Source organism: Oryctolagus cuniculus, chromosome 17, assembly GCF_051225735.1.
Source record: "Oryctolagus cuniculus isolate XC-2025 breed Fujian yellow rabbit chromosome 17, ASM5122573v1, whole genome shotgun sequence".
NCBI classification, from domain to species: domain Eukaryota; kingdom Metazoa; phylum Chordata; class Mammalia; order Lagomorpha; family Leporidae; genus Oryctolagus; species Oryctolagus cuniculus.
Window position 1 is genome coordinate 47,255,947 of NC_142883.1, and position 24,443 is coordinate 47,280,389.

Genomic DNA, 24,443 nt, shown 5'->3' on the forward strand with positions numbered 1-24,443 from the left:
CAGTATTTAGACAAGGCCATAAGCAAATTGGAAGTTCTCTCCTCCCTTCAGAGAAAAGTACATCCTTCTTTGATGGCCACTTCATTCCACTGGGGTCTCACTCACAGAGATCCTTCATAGAGAATATTTATTTATTTATTTTTTTGCCACACTGTCTTGGCTTTCCATCCCTGAAATGCTATCTTGGGCTTTTCAGCCAGACCAGGATGCCTTAAGGGCTGATTCTGAGGGCAGAGTGCTACTTAAAGCAATTGCCATTCTATGAGTCTGCTGTGTAGGCTGCTCTCTGGGACATTTCAATGATTTCCTTGGACCAACAAATTCTTGGTATTTTCTCACCCCCTGAACCAGTCTGGGTGGGATTTTCTGTCATTTGCAAGAGGAACATTACTGAACCCAATCTTTGCCTGCGGTTCCTTAGGGGTGGGGGGTGGCCATTGTATGGGGTGATGAGCTGAAATGGAAGCAGTGTTACTGCTCTCAGTGGCGCTAAGACTGTGGGGCTGGACTGCCGACTGCCAGGACACGTGGGGAGGGGGAAGGGCCCCATACCTGCAGGAGCGCTCTGCAACTGCTGCAGCAGAAGGCTTCCCACCTGGGTGCCGCAGCTGTTGCGTGAGCCTCAGTTTGACAAGCCAGACAGCTGCAGTTAAAGAAATACTGTGACTTCAGCTTCTGCTGCCTTGCAGCGATGCCCAGCCGGCTCACGTGAGGCCCTGGGGAGAGAGCACCCTTGGCTAGTATTTAAGGCAAGAGAGGGTCAAACAGAACCTGAGTGCTTTCAGCATAGCACAGCATCTGGACAATTAGTTGTTAGGCGGCAGGTGCCTTTCACTTAAATATATGTTGAATTAGTGACATGAGCTTCCAGGTTGTTGGGACAGGGCATAAAAGAAGCCAAGAAAACATCCCTTGCTCATTATCAGAAAGAAAGTTTTTAAGGATGAATCATGATGTGAGAGAGATGACAGCTTAGCCACAAGAGGGCTTCTTATAAGAGTGAGAAGGCTTCTTTTTTTTTTGACCTAAGGATGCAGTACTTCTTATAGGAACTTGCCTGATGGCTTGCTCCTTTTTTTGAGATTACTGATTTGAGGGGCCGATGTTGTGGCATAGGGTGTTAAACAGCTGCCTGTGACACTGGCATCCTGTGTGTGCATTGGTTTGAGTCTCAGCTGCTTCACTTCCAAACCAGCTCCCTACTATTGCGCCTGGGAAAATGGCAGAAGATGGCTCAAGTACTTGGACCCCTGATACCCTTGTGAGAGATACAGATGGAGTTCTAGGTTCGTGGCTTCAGCCTAGCCCAGCCCCTGCCACTGCAGCCATTTGGGGGTGAACTAGTAGATGGAAGATCTATCTCTCACTTTCTTTCTCTGTCAGTCTGCCTTGCAAATAAATAAAATAAAGCTTTAAAAAATTATTTAATCATAAGGCAGAGTGGCAGAGAGAAAGAGATACAGAGAGAAAGAGAGCCAAATACCCACAACAGCCAGGCTAAAGCCAGGAGCCAAGTACTCCATCCCAGTCTCTCTCATGGGTAGCAGGAACTCAAGTACTTGAGCTGTCCTCTGCTACCTCCTGGGTGCATTAGCAGGGAACTGGATCAGAAGTGGAGGAGCCAAGACTCAAACGGGGATCCCACGTGGTAGCTAAGGCCACTGAGCTGCCGCCCACCCTGGCTTGCTCCTTCTTAGCCGCCCTGTCCTTTCCTGCTGGAGGAGGCCAGGACAGTGGCAAGGGGCACAGCTCACCATAGCAGTGGAGAATTTCTTGCCCTCGTCTGATGTGCTGTGATGCCCGAACGGTGGCGACAGTGCCCACGAAGGACACGCTGGTGTTGGGGCTGCAGGAGTGGTTTAGGAGGCTGACAACAGGGAAGACGCCAGTGGCAAGGCGCACCTGCCGGCTGCTGGTAATGATGCCCTCTTTAGATCCTGAAAGTGCAAGAGGAAAAAGGACAAATGGGGCAGGACATTGGTCTTGGCTCTGCCAGCCATTCTGCAGATGAGCCGGTGGCTGGGCCTGAAGCCCATCTGGGTCAGGTGCCATAGCCAGATCCAAGACAAATCAGGCAGAGCATGACTCAGAGCAAACTCTGGTCCCCAGGAAGCAAGTGAACAAACACATGAGGAGTCCATTGGAATCCTACAACCTAACTAATGTGTTCCCATACCACAAAAACACCCAAGGATTAAAATTCAAAAAAAATTTAATAAAAAGGGAATTATCCGTAAGGAGCTTTCCAGACATAATGTTCACAAAGGTGCTGAAGCCAGAGCACCTGAGGCCGCTGCATATCAGCGTGCCTGGGATTAAGTCCCCTGCTGCTTCTGATCCAGTTTCCTGCTAACGCACCAGGGAAGCCGCAGATGTGGCTCAAGTACTTAGGTTCCTGCCACTTACACTGGAGAGACCTAGATGGAGATCCGGGTGCCTGGCTTCAGCCTGCCCCGGCCCCAGCTGTTCTGGTTATTTGGAAAGTGAACTAGCCGATGGAAAATTTCCTTCTCTGTCATTCTTTCAAATAAATAAATAAAACCTAAAAGAAAGAAAGAAAGAAAGAAAGAAAGAAAGAAAGAAAGAAAGAAACCAGAACACCTGTTGAGATTATTTCCGAAGACCTTTCTAGTCTAAGTGATTCTGAGTTTGTTTTGTTTTGTTTGAAACATTTATTTGAAAGGCAGAGTTACAGAGAGAGAGGTGCCTAGAAGGGATGCTGGCATGGCAGGTGGTGGCTTAACCCACTGTACCACAACACCAGGCCCTAAGTGCTTCTCTTTAACTGGTCTTTGGCTGGTTAATGAAACAAAGTTATGATCCCAAACCTTATATATTATATGTATATAACATATATATGTATTATATATAAGGTTTTATATATAGTTATTTTATATAATAACTCATGTCCCAAACTGTCATTTGCAAACAAAGTAAAGCAGAAACTAAGCAACACGATCGAGACTCGAGAAGGAAGAAAAAAGCCTATTGGCAGTAAGGCTGCTTCTGCACCAAGGCTCAGGCACCTAAAATCCACACGTGAGGACATCCACAGGCGTGTTCTCTGTTCTTGGGCACAGGTCTGTCCGCTCGTTTTTCAGATACTGCACTGACTGGTGTAGTTATTCAGTTTCTTAGGCCACAGTGGCTCAGGATGAGAGAACTAATAAGAGGAGAATACAAGAGGCAGGCTTTTCTGACAATGACAAAAAGAAACAGGTGACAGGCTGGAGGAGGACACGGAACATTCGTCTAAGTACAACAGCCGTAGGGCGAAGGAAAGCACTGGAGGCGCTCAAGTTCTACCACACCTGAACCATCTCGCTCGTCCAGAGGCCCCTAGACTGACAGCAGGCCTGCGTGGGTTTCTGTGATAGCCACACGTAGCCCAGGAGTAAATGCAGCACAGACATCCAGAGAGCCTTCAGGGATGTTCAGCAGCCTTGGCTTAAGCATGAAGAAAATTGCGTTTCCAACAAACTGGTTAAAATATGAAAGATACCGGTATTTAAAGGGAAACTCCAATTTTCTAGAAAACATCAGATAATTGTAGTATCACTATATACCAGGAATCTCAGCAAACCATTCACCAGGGAAATAAATAGTCTAGGTACAAATGTACAAGTGTGGTGAACAAAGAAGATACTGCAAACCCAAAAATGTTCTACAAAGGAAAACACCGAATGTAGGAGTAACGGTTCCTATGCAGACAATTCTATTATCTATTGCTATGGAGGATAAGAAAAGAACAAGAACGTACGATTCACAGGGAATCCAAATGACTCAATTCCACTCGATGGTTCTACAAATGGTATTAAAATCTTTCATCAGAGCTTCTCCTAAGTGCTAAACTGATTTTAGTTCCTGCCCCCTCCCCCGTCTGATGCCTACCTTCTGTTACATGCGCTAATGAGCAGAGAAAATGCTGACAGGTAGGCAGCAGGAAGGAGCAGTGCAGGGCACGAACACTTTGAATAATCAGTCTCTGCATAATTAAAAGCTGACTCGCATTCCCAGCTCCTGATAACTGGCAATCTATATTAGAACAGTTGCTAAAATTTTCCCAGAAAAAATTATCACAATCCAGTGAGTAATGTTAGCTTCGGGAGTTATTTATAGCTTACCCTCTAACAGCAGCAGGCCCAGGAACCGAGTGGGGTGTTTATGTCAGAGTTGAATCTCTCTCTAATTACTTCTAAAAGATTAAGTATTGACTTTTGAAAATTACTCAATATTTTGCATTAGTCATTTATTAGTAGAGATAGTAGAAAATGAAAATATGCATGTGCTTTGTTAACCAAATTGAATATGTGACATTTTATGTTTTTTAAAAAAGAGGGAGTGATTCTTTACTTCACCAAAAGGGCACCCGTCTAACACCCCTCCTGCATTTACAGTGGGATTGGAAAAAGAAAAAGATTCACTAGGGCCTGCAGCACAGCGAGTAAAGCTGCCTCTTACAACGCGGGGTCCCATGTGGAAGTGCTGGTTTTGAGCCCAGCTGCTCTGCTTCCAATCCAGTTCCCTCCTAATGCACCTGGGAGGAGGCAGAAGTGGCCCAAGTACTTGGGTCCCTGTCACTCATGTGGGAGCCCCGATGGAGTTCCTGGCTCCTGGTTTCATCCTACCTGGCTGAGCCTGGGCTATTGCTGCCAGCTGGGGAGTGAACCAGAGGATCAAAGATCTTTCTTTATCTCTCTTTCTTCCCACCTCTTAGTCACTCTTTCACAGAAATAAATCTTTTTAAAAGAGATTCACATACTTCTAGAATATACCTACTGTGGTACATATTTTGCAAAGTGAGAAATCTGTGTGTGTGTCAAGCAATCACACACAATCACTAAAGATAGACTCCCTGATTGTTGGAGAGAGAAAGCTAAGGGCAGCAAGTTGGTCTGAAGCTAGAGAACCTCATTCAGCTTTGCTGTAACACGATGGAGCTACAACACAAACCATTCCCATTGAGACAGAGCCACACACGGCAGGATCTAGAACAGCATGGACGGCCAGTTCTGTCTCTTGAAACAGGCTTCTCAGGAAGTTTGATTAAGTAGGATTTATGCAAAGTTAATAACATACATTTTTATAGGTTTTTGCCAAAGTCTATCCTAGTTAACACTTTAATACTTCTTTTGTGTTACTAATGAAACAGCTGCTAATGAAATTCAATGAGAACACTAAATTGGGAGGTGTTGGAACCCCAAAGAAGTAATAAAAAGGGATATAACAAGATTAGAAACATGAGCAGACTAAAACAAAATTAGACAGAATTCAAAAATCAGAGTGAACATTGCCGATGGGTGACAAACCGGCACAACTTACCGGAGGACAACTGTGCAGTATGTACTGCGTGCCTTAAAATATCCATGTTAATAAATCTTAAAAAAAAAATCCATGTTGATGGGGCTGGCGCTGTGGCGTAGTGGGTAAAGCTGCTGCCTGTAGTGCGGGTATCCAATATGGGCACTGGTTTGAGTCCCAGCTGCTCCATTTCTGATCCAGCTCTCTGTTATGGCCCAGATTGGCTCAGCTTTGGCCGTTGGTCATTTGGGGAATGAACTGGTGGATGGAAGATCTATCTCTCTCTCTGCCTCTCTTCCTCTGTGTAACTCTTTCAATTAAAAAAAAATCACATTGGGGGCTGGCACTGTGGCATAGTGGTTAAGAAAATTCCATACATCCGCACAGAAAGAAGACAGCAAACAAAATACACCAAGAGGTAACAGCTGCCTGATGGGACAAGGGAACTGTGTTTTCCTCTGTAATGGCCGGCATTTTACTTTTTTTAAAAAAAAAATCATATATTCCTTTTGTTATCTTAGTTTTTTAAATAGTAAAAACAATTCAAACAATACCATTTTAAAATGTATTCATTTATTTATTATATTTATTTGAAAGGCAGACGCACACACACACAGGGAAAGAAAGAGAGAGAGAGAGAGAGAGGGAGGGAGAGAGAGAGGGAGGGAGGGAGAGAGGGAGGGAGGGAGAGAGGGAGGGAGGGAGAGAGGGAGGGAGAAAGAGAAAGAGAAAGAGAAAGAGAAAGAGAAAGAGAAAGAGAAAGAGAAAGAGAGAGAGAGAGAGGGAGGGAGAGAGAGAGATGGGTCCCATGTGCTGGTTCATCTCCCAAAGATCCACAACAGCTGGGGCGGAGTCAAGCTGAAGCCAGGAGCCTAGAACACTATCCAGATCTCCCGCATGGGCGGCAAGGACCCAAGCACTTTTGTCATCACCTGCTGCCTTCCAGGATGTGCACAGGCAGGAAGCCAGATTGGAAGCAGAGTAGCTGAGACTCAAACCAGGCATTCTGATATGGCACATGTGCAATCCAAGTGGCAACCTAAGCCACTGTGCCTACTGTCCGCCCAGTTTTTTCATTTTTTTAAACTTTTTTTGTTTTTTTAGATTTACTTATTTATTCACTTGAAAGGCAGTGTTAGAGGAAGAGAGAGAGAAGTCTTCCTTCTGCTGGTTCACTCCCTAAATGGCCACAACAGCCAGGACTGGGCCAGACCAGAGGTGGGAGCGCCTTCCTGGTCTCCCAAGCATTTGAGACATCCTTTGCTGCTTTCTCAGGAACATTAGCAGAGAGCTGGATTGTAAGTAAGGTAGCTGGGAGTTGAACTGGTGCCAACACGAGATGCTGGTGTCGCAAGCAGTGGCTTTACCAGCTATGCCACAGTGCCAGCCCCATATTTTTTAATCTTTTTTAGAGTTTACTTTTATTTATTTGAAAGAGTGGGGGGGGGGGGAGGAGGAGAGGGAGGAGGGGGGGGAGGGGGAGGGGGAGGGGGAAGAGATCTTTGATCTACTGGTTCACTCCTCAATTGCCTCCAATAGCTGGGATAACACCAGGCCAAAGCCAGGAGCCAGGCACTCCATTTGGGTCTCCCACGTGGGTGTCAGGGACCCAAGTCCATGATCTGCTGCCTCCTAGGTTGCACATTAGCACAAAGCTGGATCAGAAGTAGAGGTTGGGGCCGGTGCCGTGGCTCACTAGGCTAATCCTCCGCCTTGCGACGCCGGCACACCAGGTTCTAGTCCTGGTCGGGGTGCCGGATTCTGTCCCAGTTGCCCCTCTTCCAGGCCAGCTCTCTGCTGTGGCCCGGGAGTGCAGTGGAGGATGGCCCAAGTGCTTGGGCCCTGCACCCCATGGGAGACCAGGAGAAGCACCTGGCTCCTGCCATCGGATCAGTGCGGTGCACTGGCCGTAGCACGCCAGCCGCGGCGGCCATTGGAGGGTGAACCAACAGCAAAGGAAGACCTTTCTCTCTGTCTCTCTCTCTGTCCACTCTGCTTGTCAAAAAAAAAAAAATCCTCTCTCTTCTTTCCTTCCTTGTTCCTTCTTCCTCTCTCTCTCAAAAAAAAGAAGAAGAAGAAGAAGAAGAAGAAGAAGAAGAAGAAGAAGAAGTAGAGGTTGGACTTGATTCCAGGCACTTTGATGTGGGATATGGTCATCTTCTCAAATGCCTGTAAGTCAAGACTTACCTACACAGAGAGGGAAGGAGAAGCAGAGAGAGAGAGAGGTCTTCCATCTGCTGGTTCACTCCCCAAATGGCCACAATGCTCAGAGCTGTGCCAATCTGAAGCCAGGAGCCAGGAACTTCCTCAGAGTCTCCCATGCAAGTGCAGGGGCCCAAGGACCTGGCCATCTTCTACTGCTTTCCCAGGCCATAGCAGAGAGCTGGATCTTGAACTGGCACCCATATGGGATGCTGGCGCCTCAGGCCAGGGCATTAACCTGCTGTGGGCCCCTCCAGATTCTTGCTAATGTGTATCCCGGGAGGCAGCAGGTGATGGCTCAAGTAGTTGGGTTCTTGCCACACATGTAAGAGACCAAGACTGAATTCCTAGAGCCTGGAGCCTGGCTTTGGCCCTGGCCCAGACCCAACTATCGTAGACATTTGAGGGATGACCAAGCCTGGGAGCTCACTTTCTCTATAGCTCTAAAAATGAAAAAATAAAAATAAAGTCTCTAATACCCTAAGACTATGTAATTGTTCGCTTACCTTTTTCTAGATATTTTATAGCTTAGTTTTAAAAGATTTAACCTTTGGGGCTGGCGCTGTGGCACAGCAGGTAAAGTGCTGCAGCACTGGCATCCCATATAGGCACTGGTTCCAGTCCTAACTGCTCCACTTCTGATCCAGCTCCTTGCTAATGCACCTGGGAAAACAGTGGAAGATGGTCCAGGTCTTTAGGCCCCTGCACCTACACAGGGGACCTGGAGGAAGCTCCTGGCTGTTATGGCCATTTGGGGAGTGAACCAGCGGATGGAAGATCTCTCTCTCTGCATCTCAAATAAATAAATCTTTAAAAGAAAAGAAAAAGGAAGCAACGGAATAGCAGAGGTGCCAAAAAACTATAAGACATATAAAAATATTGTATCTCCACTTACAAAACCACAGTCAAATACTACCCACAGCCATTGAATGGCTATAAAACAATCTAACTTCTTAATTATTTGGAGAAAGAATCTAACACTTTTTGGAGGCTGTCATCAGTTTCATGTTTGTAATTATTGTGGCCTTCAAGCAGGTATGAAAGCTGATAGTAACAAGGCCATTCAGGACTCAAAAGGAAAAAAAAAAGGCTATTCTCACCCACTTACTGAAGATGACCTTGAGAATGCTATTGATTTCCAAGAAAAATCCAACTGCGACTTTCTTTGAAAAGGTATTAATGTTGATTAGAGGTTAATGCAGGGGAACTGCAGTTTTAGCGCTCAGTGTTTCCACCAAACATAGCATGGCCGTGCTTACCCTGTGCTTTGTCCACTCATTCACATACCTCCCAATTAAAGCACCTGCGTGTCCCTGGCAGAGACCCAGCCTGTGTCACACATCATTCCTTTACATCCGCTGTGCAGGACACGGCAGGCGGACCCAGGGTGTCTGTCTCTGCATTCCTACATTCACAGGTGACGCTGGGCTCCAGTTTCATTCTTGGGGTTGTAGACAGACGGGAAAGAGCTCTAGGTTCCCTCATGCTCTGGGACAGTTTACAAAGCACAGGAACAATCTGTTCCTGAGAGACTTTTTTTTTTTTTTAATTAAAAGTTAAAAAATACCAGGGCTGGCACTGTGGTGTATCGGGTTAAGCTGCCGCCTGCAGTGCCGGCATCCCATATGGACGATGGTTTGAGTCCCAGCTGCTCCACTTCTGATCCAGCTCTCTGCTATGGCCTGGGAAAGCAGTAGAAGATGGCCCAGGTCCTTGAGCCCCTGCACCCACACGGGAGACCCAGAAGAAGCTCCCGGCTCCTGGCTTTAGATCGGCACAGCTCTGGTCATGGGAGCCAATTGGGGAGTGAACCAGCGAATGGAAGACCTCTCTCTCTCTCTCTGCCTTTCAAATAAATAAATAAGGGCCGGCGCCGCGGCTCACTAGGCTAATCCTCCGCCTAGCGGCGCCGGCACACCGGGTTCTAGTCCCGGTCGGGGCGCCGGATTCTGTCCCGGTTGCCCCTCTTCCAGGCCAGCCCTCTGCTGTGGCCAGGGAGTGCAGTGGAGGATGGCCCAGGTGCTTGGGCCCTGCACCCCATGGGAGACCAGGAAAAGCACCTGGCTCCTGGCTCCTGCCATCGGATCAGCGCGGTGCGCCGGCTGCAGCGCGCCGGCCGCGGCGGCCATTGGAGGGTGAACCAACGGCAAAAGGAAGACCTTTCTCTCTGTCTCTCTCTCTCACTGTCCACTTTGCCTGTAAAACAATAAAAAAAAAAAAAAGTCTTTTTTTAAAAAAAAAGTTAAGAAAACATTCAAAGTTTGAAAGAACTCATATGGAAAAGAGTAGGTCTGATTTGTTTTTATAAATATTTCTATAACTTTTTTATAATTCTTAGACTTTTCTGTCATTCTGGGACTATTATGCAATTCTATTTTCTAAAAGGTTGTTTAGGGGCTGGCCCTGTGGCGTAGCAGATAAAGCCACTGCCTGCAGTACCAGCATCCCATATGCACACCGGTTGAAGTCCTGGCAGCTCCACTTCTGATCCAGCTCTCTGCTATGGCCTGGGAAAGCAGTAGAAGATGGCCCAAGTTCTTGGGCCCCTGCATCCACGTGGGAGACCTGGAAGAAGCTCCTGGCTCCGGGCTTCGGATCTGTGCAGCTCTGGCCATTGTGACCAACTGGGGAGTGAACCAGCGGATGAAGACCTCTCTCTCTGTCTCTTCCTTCTCTCTCTGTGTAATTCTGACTTTCAAATAAATAAATAAATCTTTAAAAAATAAATAAAAGGTTGTTTATATTTAAAAATAGTCTTCAATTATATTGACATTTTAAAATTTATAAATGAATTTATACTCATATTTTTGGCTCTATCCTCTTCATTGTTGCTAATTTTGTGAGATTTTTCCAAATACTTTTTTTTTTTTTAAGATTTACTTATTTATTTGAGAGACACAGAATTACAGAGGGAGGGAAAGACAGAGAAAGAGATCTTTCATCCACTGGTTCACTCCCCAAATGGCCAGAATGGCTGAAGCCGGACCTGGCTGAAGCCAGGAGCCTGGAACACCATCTGGATCTCCCAAGTGGGTGGCAGGGACTCAAGCATTTGGGCCACCTTCTGCTGCTTTCCCAGGCACATTAGCAGGGAGCTGGATTATAAGCAGAACAGCTGGGACTCAAACCAGGGCTCATATGGGATGCCAGTGGCACAGGCAGTGACTTAACCTTCTTCAATACAACACTGGCCCACAGTTAGTATATTTTCAATTGATGATGGGTTCCCATAATGAGTTGAAGAGCATCTGTATTTATGTGGAACAGTTTTCCTTCACAATTAAAACTTTCAGTAACATGGATTTGAACTTTGTAAAGCATTTTTACAAACATAATTCTATAAAGTTAGGTGGTATGAAGCTAACCATTTTACAGATAAGGAAACTGAGGCAGAGTGGGCTCAAATAATTAATTCAAGACCATATAGCTTCTCATACTACTACAAAATAGCCATGTTTTTCCATTATAACCCTAATATGTTTGCACGCTACTATTTTCCTTTATAGGTCTTCTTAAATAGATTTATTTGAAAGGCAGAGAGACAGACGTAGACAAAGAGAGACAATGAGACAGACAGAAGGTCTCCCACATGAGTGGCAGGGACCCAAGTAATTGACCCGCGACCTGTTGCCTCCCAGGGAGTGCATTAGCAGGAAGCTGGGATTTGAAACAGGGCCAGACTGCAGCCTAGGCACTCTGATATGGGATGCGGGCATTCCAAGTGGCACCTTAATGACCATGCCAAGCACCTGCCCCTTCCTATGGTTCTCTTTCCGCAGACATCAGCTATGTCAAGAACACAGTAAGGCAGAAAGCTAGGTTCCCCCTTACCTGTCTGCTGGATGGTAGTTATGGCCTGGGCGTTACACTGCAGCTGCAGCATGTGCCGCAGCAGGGCCACGCCCCAGACATGCAAATCTGGACACAAATCAGGAGCCACTGCCGCCTTCAGCTTCGAGGATCTTAGGCCAGCTGTGAGGGCCTGAAAACCAGCTGCCTGGAGCTGCTTGCACAGCGCAGAAACGCTGAGAGCACACAGGAACTTGTGTTCGGGGCTATGGTTCTCAGTGTGGGGTAAAAGGTTGAAGACGGCATTATAATTATTTTCATACTTCCCATTAACACCACACCCAGGAATTGGGGTCTCAACTGCTGTGCCACTTGTTTCACGCTCTCCCAGCCCATTACTGAGCGTCTTGACTGGATCCTTGCTTTCAGGCACACAGACGGCCCTGCTATTAATCTCATCACAGAGCTTCCTGATGACTTCGCCGAAATCCTGAAATCTGGCTACGAGAGTCAGCCTCAGGGCAACGTGGCAGAAGATGCCGAGTGTGACCAGCAGCCCCCCAAGAGCACACTCTGCACTGTGGTACAGCTCCCAGGCCCGCTGCAAACACTCAAGGCTGCAATACTTGGCATAGCTGCATCCATCGCAGGGAACCGTGGCCAGAGTGTGCTTCAAGCATCGGTGACAGTAGAGGTCCCCGTTGGAAATTCTGGTATCCCACCTGCTCCCCAGGCCGTGAGGCAGGGGTGGCACCTCCCCGGGGATAAGGACACTCACAAAAGCATCCTCCTTCACCAGGAGTTCTCCCGGGAGAACATCCTTCGTGGCAACTAGGCAGCGGCCTTTTGAAGGGTCTGTGCCTAAACTGACAGATGATGATGCGCTGGAAACTTGCTCGCTCTCTTCCCTGAGGTCCACGTTCTCCAAGGCGTTGGCTAGCACCGCTGGGAAGGTTTCCATGACAGCCTCCTTGTCTCGTACCTTCATTTTCAGATGATGAAGGTTTCTCTGCAGAGTCTGAAAGGGGGAAAGTGCTAGACTTGCTTGGGAAGTGAGATTACTCTCAAGGTCGGTGATGGTCTGGCTCGCTTCCTGTGGTCTCCCCAGGGCCACCAGACACTCTGCCTTACGCAGCAGCATCTTAGGCAGCAGTCTTTCTGGGTACCCGTGCAGCTGTGCTCTGCCGATGTCTTCAAGACATGCCTGAAAGCAGAAGAGACATAACTAGAATGGCCCTTAGAGGGAAAGGCGGGGGTGGGGGTGAGGGGAGAGAAAGTCTCTCATCCACTGGTTCACTCCCCAAATGGCTGCAATAGCCAAGTCTGGGCCAGACCAAAGCCAGGAGCCAGGAACCTCATGCTAGTCTCCCACATGGGTGGCAGGGGTCCATGGTGGCTTGGACCCCCTTCTGCTGCTTCTCAGGTGTGTCAACAGGGAGCTGGATTGGAAGCAGAGTAGCCAGGACTTGAAGTGGTGCCCATATGGGATAGAGTTGTTACAAGCAGCATCTTAACCCACTGTTCCACAATGCTGGACCCCTAAGTTAGGGATTATTAACTGGGGCTGGCGCTGTGGTACAATGGGTTAAAGCCACAACCTGCAGCACTGGCATCCCATATGGGTGCCAGTTCAAGTCCCGGCTGCTCCACTTCCAATCCAGCTCCCAGATAACACATCTGGGAAAGCAGCAGAGGATGGCCCAAGTCCTTGGGCCCCTGTACCTACATGGGAGACCTGGAAGAAGCTCCTGGCTCTTGGCTTCGGATTGGCTCAGCTCTGGCCATTGCAATCATTTGCGGAGTGAACCAGCAGATGGAAGACTCTCTGTCTCTACCTCTATCTCTTTCAAACACTGCCCCCTGTTGCATGACCTTTTGCAAGCCATTTAATTTCTTGGTATCTTGATTTTCTTATCTGAAGAACAAGGATAATTATGTATCATGGGGTTGTTTTAAGGATAAATAAATTTATCTAGAATGCTGAAAGAAGTGCCTAGAACATAGTATATTCTCAATAAATGGTAATCATTATTATAAGAGGGGAAAAAACTAGTGTAGGGAAGTTATAAAAAGATAAATGCTTTGCCAGTTCTTTTAATCATTGTCCTTAGTAGTCTAGGGTTTTCCTGCTTATGTCCTAGAGTTAGAGTTCCCATAGACCTTTTAAAAATATTTTATTTATTTATTTATTTGAGAGAAAGAGATATAGAGAGAGAGAAAGAGAGGGAAACAAAGACACAGAGATCTTCCATCTGCTGGTAATTTCCCAAAGGCCTGTAATAGCTGGGACTGGGTCAGGCCGGGAACTAAATCTGGGTCTCCCATGTGGATGGCAGCAACCCAACTACTTGAGCCATCATCTGCTGCACCTGCTGCCTCCCAGGGGAGGAGGGAAGGAGGGGAGGAGGGAAGGAGGGGAGGAGGGAAGGAGAGGAGGAGGAGAGAGGAGGGAAGGAGAGGAGGGAAGGAGAGGCGGGGAGGAGGGGGGAGGAGGGGGGAGGAGGGGGGAGGAGGAAAGGAGAGGTGAGGAGAGGAGGAGAGGAGAGGAGGAGGAAAGCAGGAGAGAGGAGACGAGGGGAGGGGAGGAGAGGAGGGGAGAGAACCCATGCACCCTGGTATAGGATGAAGGTGTCTGAACCAGTATCTTAACCAATGTGCTAAAGACCCCCACACCCAACCAATACCTGCCAAAGGTCGAAATCTAGGGTATAATTTCAATTTCTGAAATGGATATACAACATGGCATTTTAGAGTCTGTCCTTAGACCTCTCTGTTACAAATTTTAGCTGCCAGAGTATCTGCTAAAACATAAATCTGATTTTGGTCACTGACAAAATTTGCACTGGTTTTCTTGCTGCCACAGTTCGGGGATCAGAACGCCTGCCCATAGGCATCTCAGGGCACCTTCTGCTCTCCTGCTCACAGAGCCTGCTTAGGGGGAGCGATGACCACCACAGGGGTAATTCGGAACAGGAACAGGCTGCGGTTACTGGAAACAAGCAAACATCCGGGGTCCTGAAGTGGCAACACGGCACAGCCGGCTCAACGAGGGGAACAGATGATCCCCTGGACACTGTCCATGCCCCTGTAGAATGTATCATGGCCCCTTCTTATTGACCAACACCACTCCATGGCCACATGTAACAGGGGAAATGAGGAGAAGAGCAGGCTCCGGTGGGCAGCAGCGTGTTTCCAGCTGGACCAATCACAGCCTGGCTGCTTTTAGGGCTCTGAGGAAGGAGGGGCTGCAGATCCTCCCTAGACAGGACCTGATACTCACTTCAAACTGACCCAGGTGGAAGAGGGCAGCAGAGCGATTGGCATAGCAGAGTGCAATGTCCTCAGTGTGGGGCCCTGAATGAGACACTCCCTGCAAAACAACGAGAAACAGAGATGGAAACCAGCAATTCCAAGGCTTTCTTTTTTTCAGACAATACTGGCTCTGTCACTGGAGTCGGAATGAAACTGGGAAAGCTACTGAACCACCTTATGCCTCTCAGCCGCTTCAGCTTCATTTTTAACTATTAGAGCAAAGCAATGAAGATTCAGTGCGGAAATAAATATTTAAAGCACACTGAAGGCAGTGGCATCACAGTTTCAACCACAAACAACACTGAAGGTCGCAAAAGATTGAGGGAGTGGCAGGTGCTGTGGCATCGTAGACTAAGCCTCCACCTGCTGCGCTGGCATCCCACACGGGTGACGGTTTCAGTCCTGGTTGCTCCACTTATTTTTTTTAATGGTACATGTTCAGATGTGGTGTGAAGTCTTTTTTTTTAAAGATTTATTTATTTATTTGAAAGGCAGAGTTACAGAGAGGCAGAGGTAGAGAAAGAGAGAGGTCTTCTATCCGCTGGTTCACTCCCCAAATGGCTACAATGGTTGGAGCTGTGCCAACCCAAAGCCAGGAGCCAGGAGCTTCTTCTAGGTCTCCCACGCGGGTGCAGGGGCCCAGGCACTTGGGCCATCTTCCACTGCTTTCCCAGGCCACAGCAGAGAGCTGGATCAGAAGTGGAGCAGCTGGGACTCAAACCAGCACCCATATGGGATGCCAGCACTGCAAGCAGCAGCTTTACCCAATATGCCACAGCACCAGGCCCTCGGCTGCACCACTTCGGATCTGGCTCTCTGCTAATGGCCTGGAAAAGCAGTGGAAGATGGACCAAGTACTGAGGCCCCTGAACCCACGTGGGAAATCCTGAAAAAGCTCCTGGCTCCTTGCTTCCGATCAGCCCAGTTCTGGCCCTTGCGGCCATTTGCGAAGTGAACGAGTGGAGGGAAGACCTCTTTCTGTCTCTCTGTAACTCTGCTTCTCAAATAAATAAATCTTAAAAAAAAAAAAAAAAAAAAAAAAAAAAAGACTGAGGCAAACATTTGCAAGTATAATCCTGTACCTAACAAACGGTGTATGGCAAAACCAGAAATTCATGAAAGAAAAAACACAAATAATTATCAATACATAGAAAATGGTAAGTTTAAATATGGATATATATGGATATGAAAGTGAAAGCAAAAATAAGGCACTTTTTACCATAAAATTGGCAAGGATTAGTAATAACCATGAAGGTGGCATCTCAAATTATTGGAGAAAAGATGGCTATTATTCAATGAGAAAAAAACTACAGTTGGCTCTGATAAATCTTTCACTGGATAAATTCCAAAAAAGTTGAACTCTTTTTTTTTTTTGACAGGCAGAGTGGACAGTGAGAGAGAGAGACAGAGAGAAAGATCTTCCTTTTTGCCGTTGGTTCACCCTCCAATGGCTGCCGCGGCCGGCGCATCGCGCTGATCCGAAGGCAGGAGCCAGGTGCTTCTCCTGGTCTCCCATGGGGTGCAGGGCCCAAGCACTTGGGCCATCCTCCACTGCCTTCCCGGGCCACAGCAGAGAGCTGGCGTGGAAGAGGGGCAACCGGGACAGAATCTGGTGCCCTGACCAGGACTAGAACCTGGTGTGCTGGCGCCGCTAGGTGGAGGATTAGCCTATTGAGCCGCAGCGCCGGCTGAACTCTTAAAAGTAAGAAATGAGGGGCTGGTGTTGTGGCTTAGGGGGTTAAGCTGCTACCTGTGACACCAGCATCCCATATAGGTGCCAGTTCAAGTCCCAGTTGCTCCACTTCTTCTTTTTTTCTTTTCTCTCTCTCTCTCTTTTTTTTTTTTTTTTTTTTTTTTTTTTTTTTTTTTTGACAGGCAGAGTTAGACAGTGAGAGAGAGAGACAGAGAGAAAGGTCTTCCTTCCGTTGGGTCACCCCCCAAATGGCTGCTACGGCCTGTGCGCTGCGCCAATCCGAAGCCAGGAGCCAGGTGTTTCCTCCTGGTCTCCCATGTGGGTACAGGGGCCCAAGCACTTGGGCCACAGCAGAGAGCTGGACTGGAAGAGGAGCAACCGGACCAGAACCCAGTGCCCATATGGGATGCTGGCGCCACAGGCAGAGGATTAACCAAGTGAGCTACGGCGCCAGCCCCTAGCTGCTCCACTTCTGATCCAACTCTCTGCTAAAGCCCTGGGGAAAGCAGCTGAAGATGGCCCAAGTGCTCTGGCCCCTGCCCCAACGTGGAAGACCCAGGAGAAGCTCCTGGCTTCAGTATGGCCCAGCCCTGGCCATTGCCACCATTTGGAGAATGAACCAGCAGGCAGATCTCCCTCTCTGTGTATTTCTCTCTCTGTAACTCTGCCTTTCAAATAAATAAAATAAATCTTAAAACAAAAAGGAAGAAATGAAACTACAGGAACAGTCTAAAGTAATGTTGGAGGGATCTCTAAGCATGGCACACTGGAAGTCACAAAAAGATTAAAACATTTGACCTCATGAAAATAAAAAAAATTGGGGTGAGCATCTGGCTTAGCAGACAGGATACCCACATCTCATATTGGAGTGCTGGGCTCAAGTCCTGGTTCCACTCCTCATAGTTTCTATTAATGTATCCTAAAAGGCAGCCAGTGATGGCTCAAGTACTTGGGTGCCAGTTGCCCATTGGGGGAGACCTGGACTGAGTTCCTGTGTCCTGGCTTTGGCCTGGACCAGTCCCAGCCATTGTGGGCATTTGGAGATTGAACCAGTAGGTGGGAGGAGCTATCTGTTTTTGTCTTTAACTCCCTCTCAAATAAAATAAAAAAAATAAAAATTTACTCATAGTAAAAAAAAAAAAAAACAGTAAAAGCAGTATCAAAGGTAAAGATTGAACCAGAAAATGTATCTGCAAGCCATATTACAAAGAGCTAATTTGTTTACTTTACCAGAAGTTCCTGGAGATCAACAGGATGACAACCAATAATTCAACAGGAAAATATGCAAATACTGACAGTCCTTAAGGGAATACAAATGGCTCTTAAATGTATGAGAAAATGCTCAACCTCAGTTATTATAAACAAAATGCAAATTAAAACTGTACTGAAATGTCATTTTTTTTTTACCTATCAAATTGGCAAACACAAATAAGTTTAAAAAATGCTTACTTTCATTTACTTTTCATCTACTTGAAAGGCAGAGCAACAGAGAGAGAATCTGGCCTGGAAGAGGGGCAACTGGGAAAGAATCTGGCGCCCCGACCGGGACTAGAACCCGGTGTGCCGGCGCTGCAAGGCGGAGGATCAGCCTAGTGAGCCGCGGCACCGGCCCAAAAAACAAATTTTTAAAAAAGATTTATTATTATTTATTTGAAAGGCAGAGTTATAGAGAGGCAGAGTCAGAGGCAGAGAGAGAGAGAGAGAAAGGTCTTCCATCTGCTGGTTTACTCCCCAACTGGCTGCAATAGCCAGAGCTGCACAGATTCGAAGCCAGGAGCCAGGATCTTCCTCCGGGTCTTCCCATGCAGGTGCAGGGGCCCAAGGAGTTGGGCCATCTTCCACTGCTTTCCCAGGACATAGCAGAGAGCTGGATCGGAAGTGGAGCAGCCAGGACTCAAACCAGTGCCCATATGGGATGCTGGAACTATAGGCGGCGTCTTTATCCATTACGCCACAGCTCCAGCCCCCAAAAATAAAATTGATAGCACATCAAGCTGGCAATGGAGAGGGATAATGCACATCCTCACATGTTGCCAGTGGGAGTATAAATTGGTCTCATGACTATAGAAGGCATTTTAGCAATATACATAAAAATTTTATATATTTTTTGCACATACATAATAATCTCCATTGGCCCAGTAATTCTTATTTTAGGAACTTATCCTATAGATAAGTGAAAATGATAAGCATACTAAGTTTTTCATTATAGAATTCCTATTTTTTTTATTCTTGAAATTTATTTGAGAGGCAGAGACAGAGAGAATGCTCCCACCTATTGGTTTACTCCCCAGATACCTGCAACAGCCAGGACTGGGCTGGGCTTGGAACCAGGAGCCAGACCCAGAACCCAGGCACTCTGATGTGGGATGTGGTTGTCTTAACTACTAAGCTAAACACCTGCTGTCATAGACTTATTTGAAACAGCAAAACTTAGGAAACAACTTAAATACTGCTCTATAGGATGTTTTTTATAACCCTGGTTAAATAAATGAGGGAACACCCACTGAGAATGCCACAGTCGCAAGAACGAGGAAGCTCTCCACGCACCTCTGCGGAACAAGCTTGAAACCACCACCGTGGAGTGAAGAGAGCACGGTGGTGGGCCAGGCATGGAATGCGTATGCAGGAGCGGGAATGACTCAGATTTGTCTGCATATGCTTGAAATGCTCTGGAAAGGCACGCTGAGCAGTGCTGGCTCACGGGCTGGGAAACAGGGTAGTCTGGGGCAGGGGAAGCTGAAGGGGCAAAGCTAGGGCAGGCACTGAATTCTCTTGCGACTTTTAAAATTGAACTATGTCCTATTCAAAAACAAATAGGTATAATAATAAAAGTTCCATAACAGCCAGTCTGCTTAGGGTATGGAGAAACAAGCATCCCCGTACTCTGCCTGAGGCAGGTTAACTAGTTCTTTCCTGGAGAACTCAGCGTCAATGCCAAAGGCCTGAAAAAGCATCCATTCCCTTCGACCCAGCAGTTTATTCAATTTATCCTACGGAGTGACTCAGGTAGACAAATATCTACATGGAAAGATGCTTGTGGTAACATTATGATACCAAGCAATTTGCCAACAGGAGATGTAAAATCAAGAACAGTTCCTCCTATTACAGGAACACGGAGCCAGTGGTGGAAAATCATGTTCTAGTGGAAAACCTAATAACATGAGCAAATGGGCACAATAAATTGTTGAGGAGGGAAAAAGCAGGCTACAAAACAGTAAGTGCAGCATTATCCCTATTTTGTAAAAGAAAAACACATTTTCAGAGAAAAAAGTCTGGCTGGCTGGGGATAAGCAAAAATGTTAACAGTGTCTATCATGGGTTATGAGATCTTTTTTTTCACTCTTTATGCTTCTCTATATTTTCCAAAGTAACATACACGACTTTCATAATAAGACAAAAACAACAAACATTATTTTTAAAAAGACAGAAAACAGCAGCTTTCCAGAAAATTGCAAAGTAGCAAAATCACCAAAATACCAGCTTCATGAAATAAGGAGGCTCATCTTCCTCCAAATCCAGAGAAAAAACTTCAAGTGATTTATTTATTTATTTGAAAGGCAGTGTGGCACACAGAAAGATCTTCTCTGCCCTGATTCACACTCCCCAGATGCCCACCATAGCCAGGGCGGAAGCCAGAAGCTCAGAACTCCATCCAGGTCTCCCACGTGGGTGGCAGGGACCAAGAATGTGAGCCGTCACTGCTGCCTCCCAGGTCCGCATGCGCAGGAAGCTGAGCTGGAAAGCAGAGCGAGGACTTGAACCTTGGCACTCTGATGTGGGCAGCAGGTGTTCCAAAGGATGGCACTGCTACTGTGTCACAACACCCACCCCCAGTAGATAAATTTTTCTTTTTCTTTTACAATGTATTTCACTTATTTGAAAGGCAGAGTTAGAGAGAGAGAGGAAGAGACAGAGAAATCTTCCATCTGCTGATTTACCACAACAGCTGGAGCTGGGCCAGGCCAAAGCCAGGAGCTTCTTCCAGGTCTCCCATGTGAGTACAGGGGTCCAAATACTTGGGCCATCTTCTGCTGCTTTTCCAGCCACATTAACAGGGAGCTGGATTGGAAGTGAAGCGGCTGGGACACAAACTAGGGCTCACATGCGATGCTGGAGTAGCAGACGGCAGCTTAACCCGCTGTACCACATTGCTGGCCCCTGGAGATAAATCTTAATTTTTTTTGTCTGACTTCACTTTTTTTTTTTTTAAGGTAAGGGTACCCCCTTTTTTTTTTAAGATTTGTTATTTTATTTATTTATTTATTTATTTTGACAGGCAGAGTGGACAGTGAGAGAGAGAGACAGAGAGAAAGGTCTTCCTTTGCTGTTGGTTCACCCTCCATTGGCCGCCGCGGCAGGCGCATCACGCTGATCCGATGGCAGGAGCCAGGCGCTTCTCCTGGTCTCCCATGCGGGTGCAGGACCCAAGCGCTTGGGCCATCCTCCACTGCACTCCCTGGCCACAGCAGAGAGCTGGCCTGGAAGAGGGGCGACTGGGACAGAATCCGGATTAGAGCCTGGTGTGCCGGCGCCGCTAGGTGGAGGATTAGCCTATTGAGCCATGGCGCCAGCCTGTTTGTTTATTTTAAAGGCAGAATTACAGAGAGGCAGAGAGAGACAGAGAGAGATCTTCCATCCACTGGTTCACTCCCCAAATGGCAGTAACAGCCAGAGATGGGCTGATCTGAAGCCAGGAGCGTCTTCTGGGTCTCCCACATTGGTGCAGGGGCCAAAGCACTTGGGCCATTTTCTACTGCTTCCCCAGGCCATAGCAGAGAGTTGGATCAGAAGTGGAGCAGCTGGGTCTTGAACCAGTGCCCATTTGGGATGCCGGCACTGCAGGCAGTGGCTTTACCCACTATGCTACAGCACCGGCCCCCTGACTTCACTTTTTATTGTACTTGTTTTCCTTGAACAACTTTATGTGATCACATTTATGATGTGCACGCATAAAGCTGAAGAGATTAGCTCTGAAAAATAACTATTAAGCCATTTATCACTAGATCATTACATCTAATGGATTTTAATCCTTCAGCAATCACTAAAGCTTACATTATTTAGCTAAATACTTTGTTGTAACACTACAAAGCAGGGATTTTATCAGTCATACAAGCTGCTGTTGCTAGGTCTGTTAGCTTTTTGAAAATTAACTCCAAAAACTTAAGCATAGGCCAGCTAAAGATACTTTTCAAATTTCCATTCATTCTTTTAATGTACAAGACCACAGACCTGTTGCAAGAACTGATACATTCTTGCCTTTAAGTCCATATAAATCTCTTCAAGGCTATGGGACGAAGTTTCTCAAGGGATATTGTTCTATTTCCTACAATGGAAACAGGAGTAGGAGTAACAACCTGCTTCATTTTTCTTTTGCAAAGAAATATTTTTTTTTAAAAAAAGATTTACTTATTTATTTGTTTGAAAGGCAGAATGGGGGGCCGGTGCTGTGGCGTAGCAGGTAAAACCACCACGTGCAGTGCCGGCATCCCATATGGGCACCGGTTTGAGACCCGGCTGCTCCATTTCCAATCCAACTCCCCGCTAATGTACCTGGGAAGGCAGTAGATGCTAACCCAATTACTTGGGCCCCTGTCACCCATGTAAGAGACTCAGATGGGGTTCCAATCTCCTGGTTGTAGCCATTTGGGGAATAAACCAGCAGATGGAAGCTCTCTCTTTTTCTCTTTTTCTCTCTTTGTAACTCTGCCTTTCAAATAAATGAAATAAATCTTTTTTTTTAAAAAAAGAATACAGGGCCGGCGCCGCGGCTCACTAGGCTAATCCTCCGCCTAGCGGCGCCGGCACACCGGGTTCTAGTCCCGGTCGGGGCGCCGGATTCTGTCCCGGTTGCCCCTCTTCCAGGCCAGCCCTCTGCTGTGGCCCGGGAGTGCAGTGGAGGATGGCCCAGGTGCTTGGGCCCTGCACCCCATGGGAGACCAGGAAAAGCACCTGGCTCCTGGCTCCTGCCATCAGATCAGCGCGGTGCGCCGGCCGCAGCGCGCTGGCCGCGGCGGCCATTGGAGGGTGAACCAACGGCAAAGGAAGACCTTTCTCTCTCTCTCTCTCTCTCTCACTGTCCACTCTGCCTGTCAAAAAACAAAAAACAGACAAAAAAAAAAAAAAAAAAAAAAAAAAGAATACAAATAAAAAGAGAATGCTGCCCGTTTTCAAACCCAATCCACAAATGAGAGAGACAGAGAGAACGCTGGCTATGAGGTTTAGCAGACATACTCTGTCAAACTGCTGGGCTGGGAGCCTCTTACCTTAGAGTACAGCACTGCAGCCCCTGTGTAGTCTTTCTCCTGGAATTTTTTGTTTCCTTCTTCTCTGTAGAAAAGGGGAGCAGCAGGGTCCTTTCCCACGAAGTAACCTCTTGAGAGGCTTTTTAAAAACATCTCATCCTCAGGTCTCCATGGAGCAAGAAGGAAAATTTAAAAAGTAGAAATGTGTTATTTCAAGGAAAGCTCCAAACCACTGCACTTGAAACAAGTATGTGGGCCCCAGCACCAGCACTGTGATGGGTAAAGCCACCGCCTGCAGTGCCAGCATCCCATATGGGCACTGGTTCGAGTCCCAGCTGCTCCACTTCTGATCCAGCTCCCTGCTATGGCCTGGGAAAGCAGTAGAAGACGGCCCAAGTCCTTGGGCCCCTGCAGCCATGTGGGAGACCCAGAGGAAGCTCCTGGCTTCATATCAGCCCATCTCTGGCCATTGTGGCCATTTCAGGAGTGAACCAGCAGATGGAAGATCTTTCTCTGCCTCTGACTCTCTGTTGACTCTGCCTTTCAAATAAATAAATCAATCTCAATCTGTTAAAAAAAAAAATGTGGGCCCCAGAGTACTGGAGCATGAGAAGCTGTACCAACTGGGTAATGTGTGGTCTCAGAGACTAGGGATCCAAATTTCTATTTAGAGCACAGGGTAGTAATTTTTAAATTCTGTATCTCATAATTACTGGCCAACAAACCAGGCCTTAGACTGTTTAGCATAAAGGAGCTTGGAGGAGGTTGGGACTTTGGAATAGCAGTTAAGCCAACTCTTGGGACACCTGCATCCCATATCAGAGTGCCTGGTTTGAATCCTGGATCTGCTGCTGATTCCAGCCTCCTGGTAAGATGTTGGGAGGCAGAAGGTGATGGCTCAAGCACCTAGATCCTTATCACCCATGTGGAAGACCTCGATGAGCTTTGGGTTCTCAGCTTTAGCCTGCTCCAGCCCCAGCTGTTGTGGGCATCTGGGGGGTAAGTCAGGAAATGAAAGATTTCTGTCTCTCTAATTTTCAAAAAGACTGAAAATAAAAGTTTTTTTTTTAAGATTTATTTAAAAGGCAGAGTTAGAGAGAGAGAGAGACAGAGACAGTGAGAGTTCTTCCATTCACTGGTTCACTCCCCAAATGGTTGCAACGGCCAGAGCTGGGCCGATCTGAAGCCAGGAGCTTCTTCCAGGTCTCCCACATGGTACAGGGCCCCAAGCACTTGAGCCATCTTCCACTGCTTTCCCAGGCACATTAGCAGGGAGTTGGATGGAAGCAGAGCAGCCAGGGCTTGAATCGACACCCTTACAGGATGTCGGCACTGTAGGTGGCAGCTTTACCCTCTATGCCGCAGTGCTGGCCCATGAAAATAAAAGTTTAGAAAAGTGTCTTCTATACTGGGACTTGGCATGATACTTCTATGTATGTATATATTGAAATTTTAGAAAAACGAATTTCTTTTGTTTTTTATAAGGTAAAAACAAAGTTAACATCAAATATGATTTCATTAAATATAACACATGAAAAAATCACAAATAACTCAAAAACAAAAATTAGCAAAGATTTCATTCAATTTAAAAGGTGTGCTTGCCTGTTCTAAACTTAATTCTGCAATACCGGTATGCCATAAGAGCCGCTTCAAGTCCTGGCTGCTCCATTTCTGATTCTGTTCCCTTTAATGTGCTTGGAAAAGCAGCGGAAAATGGCCTAAGTGCTTGGGCCCCTGCCATCCATGTGGGAGACCCAAACTAAATTCCAGGCTCCTGACTTCAGTCTGGGGAGTGAATGAGCAGATGGAAGATCTCTCTGTCTCTATGTAACTCTGCCTTTCAAATAAATAAATTAAAAAAAAAAAACACAAAAACTTACTCTCGTATGGAACACATGATGATG

At 46.9% G+C, this 24,443-nt stretch overlaps 1 protein-coding gene across 7 annotated transcripts in view; it reads right to left on the minus strand.

Annotated features, from left to right (window-relative positions):
• The window catches only part of SMYD4 (SET and MYND domain containing 4), a 63,612-nt gene that overhangs the window by 8,666 nt on the left and 30,503 nt on the right, over positions 1-24,443 (minus strand). For 3 of the 7 annotated variants that reach the window (XR_011383626.2, XM_002719045.6, XM_089317600.1), the window contains exons 3-7: positions 22,561-22,705; positions 14,573-14,662; positions 11,335-12,496; positions 1,755-1,937; positions 553-716 (exon numbers count right to left, since the gene is read on the minus strand). Coding sequence is in view for 5 of the 7 variants with exons in the window: in XM_002719045.6 (XP_002719091.3) it covers positions 553-716; positions 1,755-1,937; positions 11,335-12,496; positions 14,573-14,662; positions 22,561-22,705 (1,744 nt within the window). In the remaining 2 variants the exon portion in view is untranslated. Of the gene's footprint in view, positions 1-552; positions 717-1,754; positions 1,938-3,311; positions 3,481-11,334; positions 12,497-14,572; positions 14,663-22,560; positions 22,706-24,443 lie in introns of those variants that run through there. The other 4 variants (XM_051824515.3, XM_070061184.2, XM_089317601.1 and 1 more) reach the window with 4 other exon arrangements.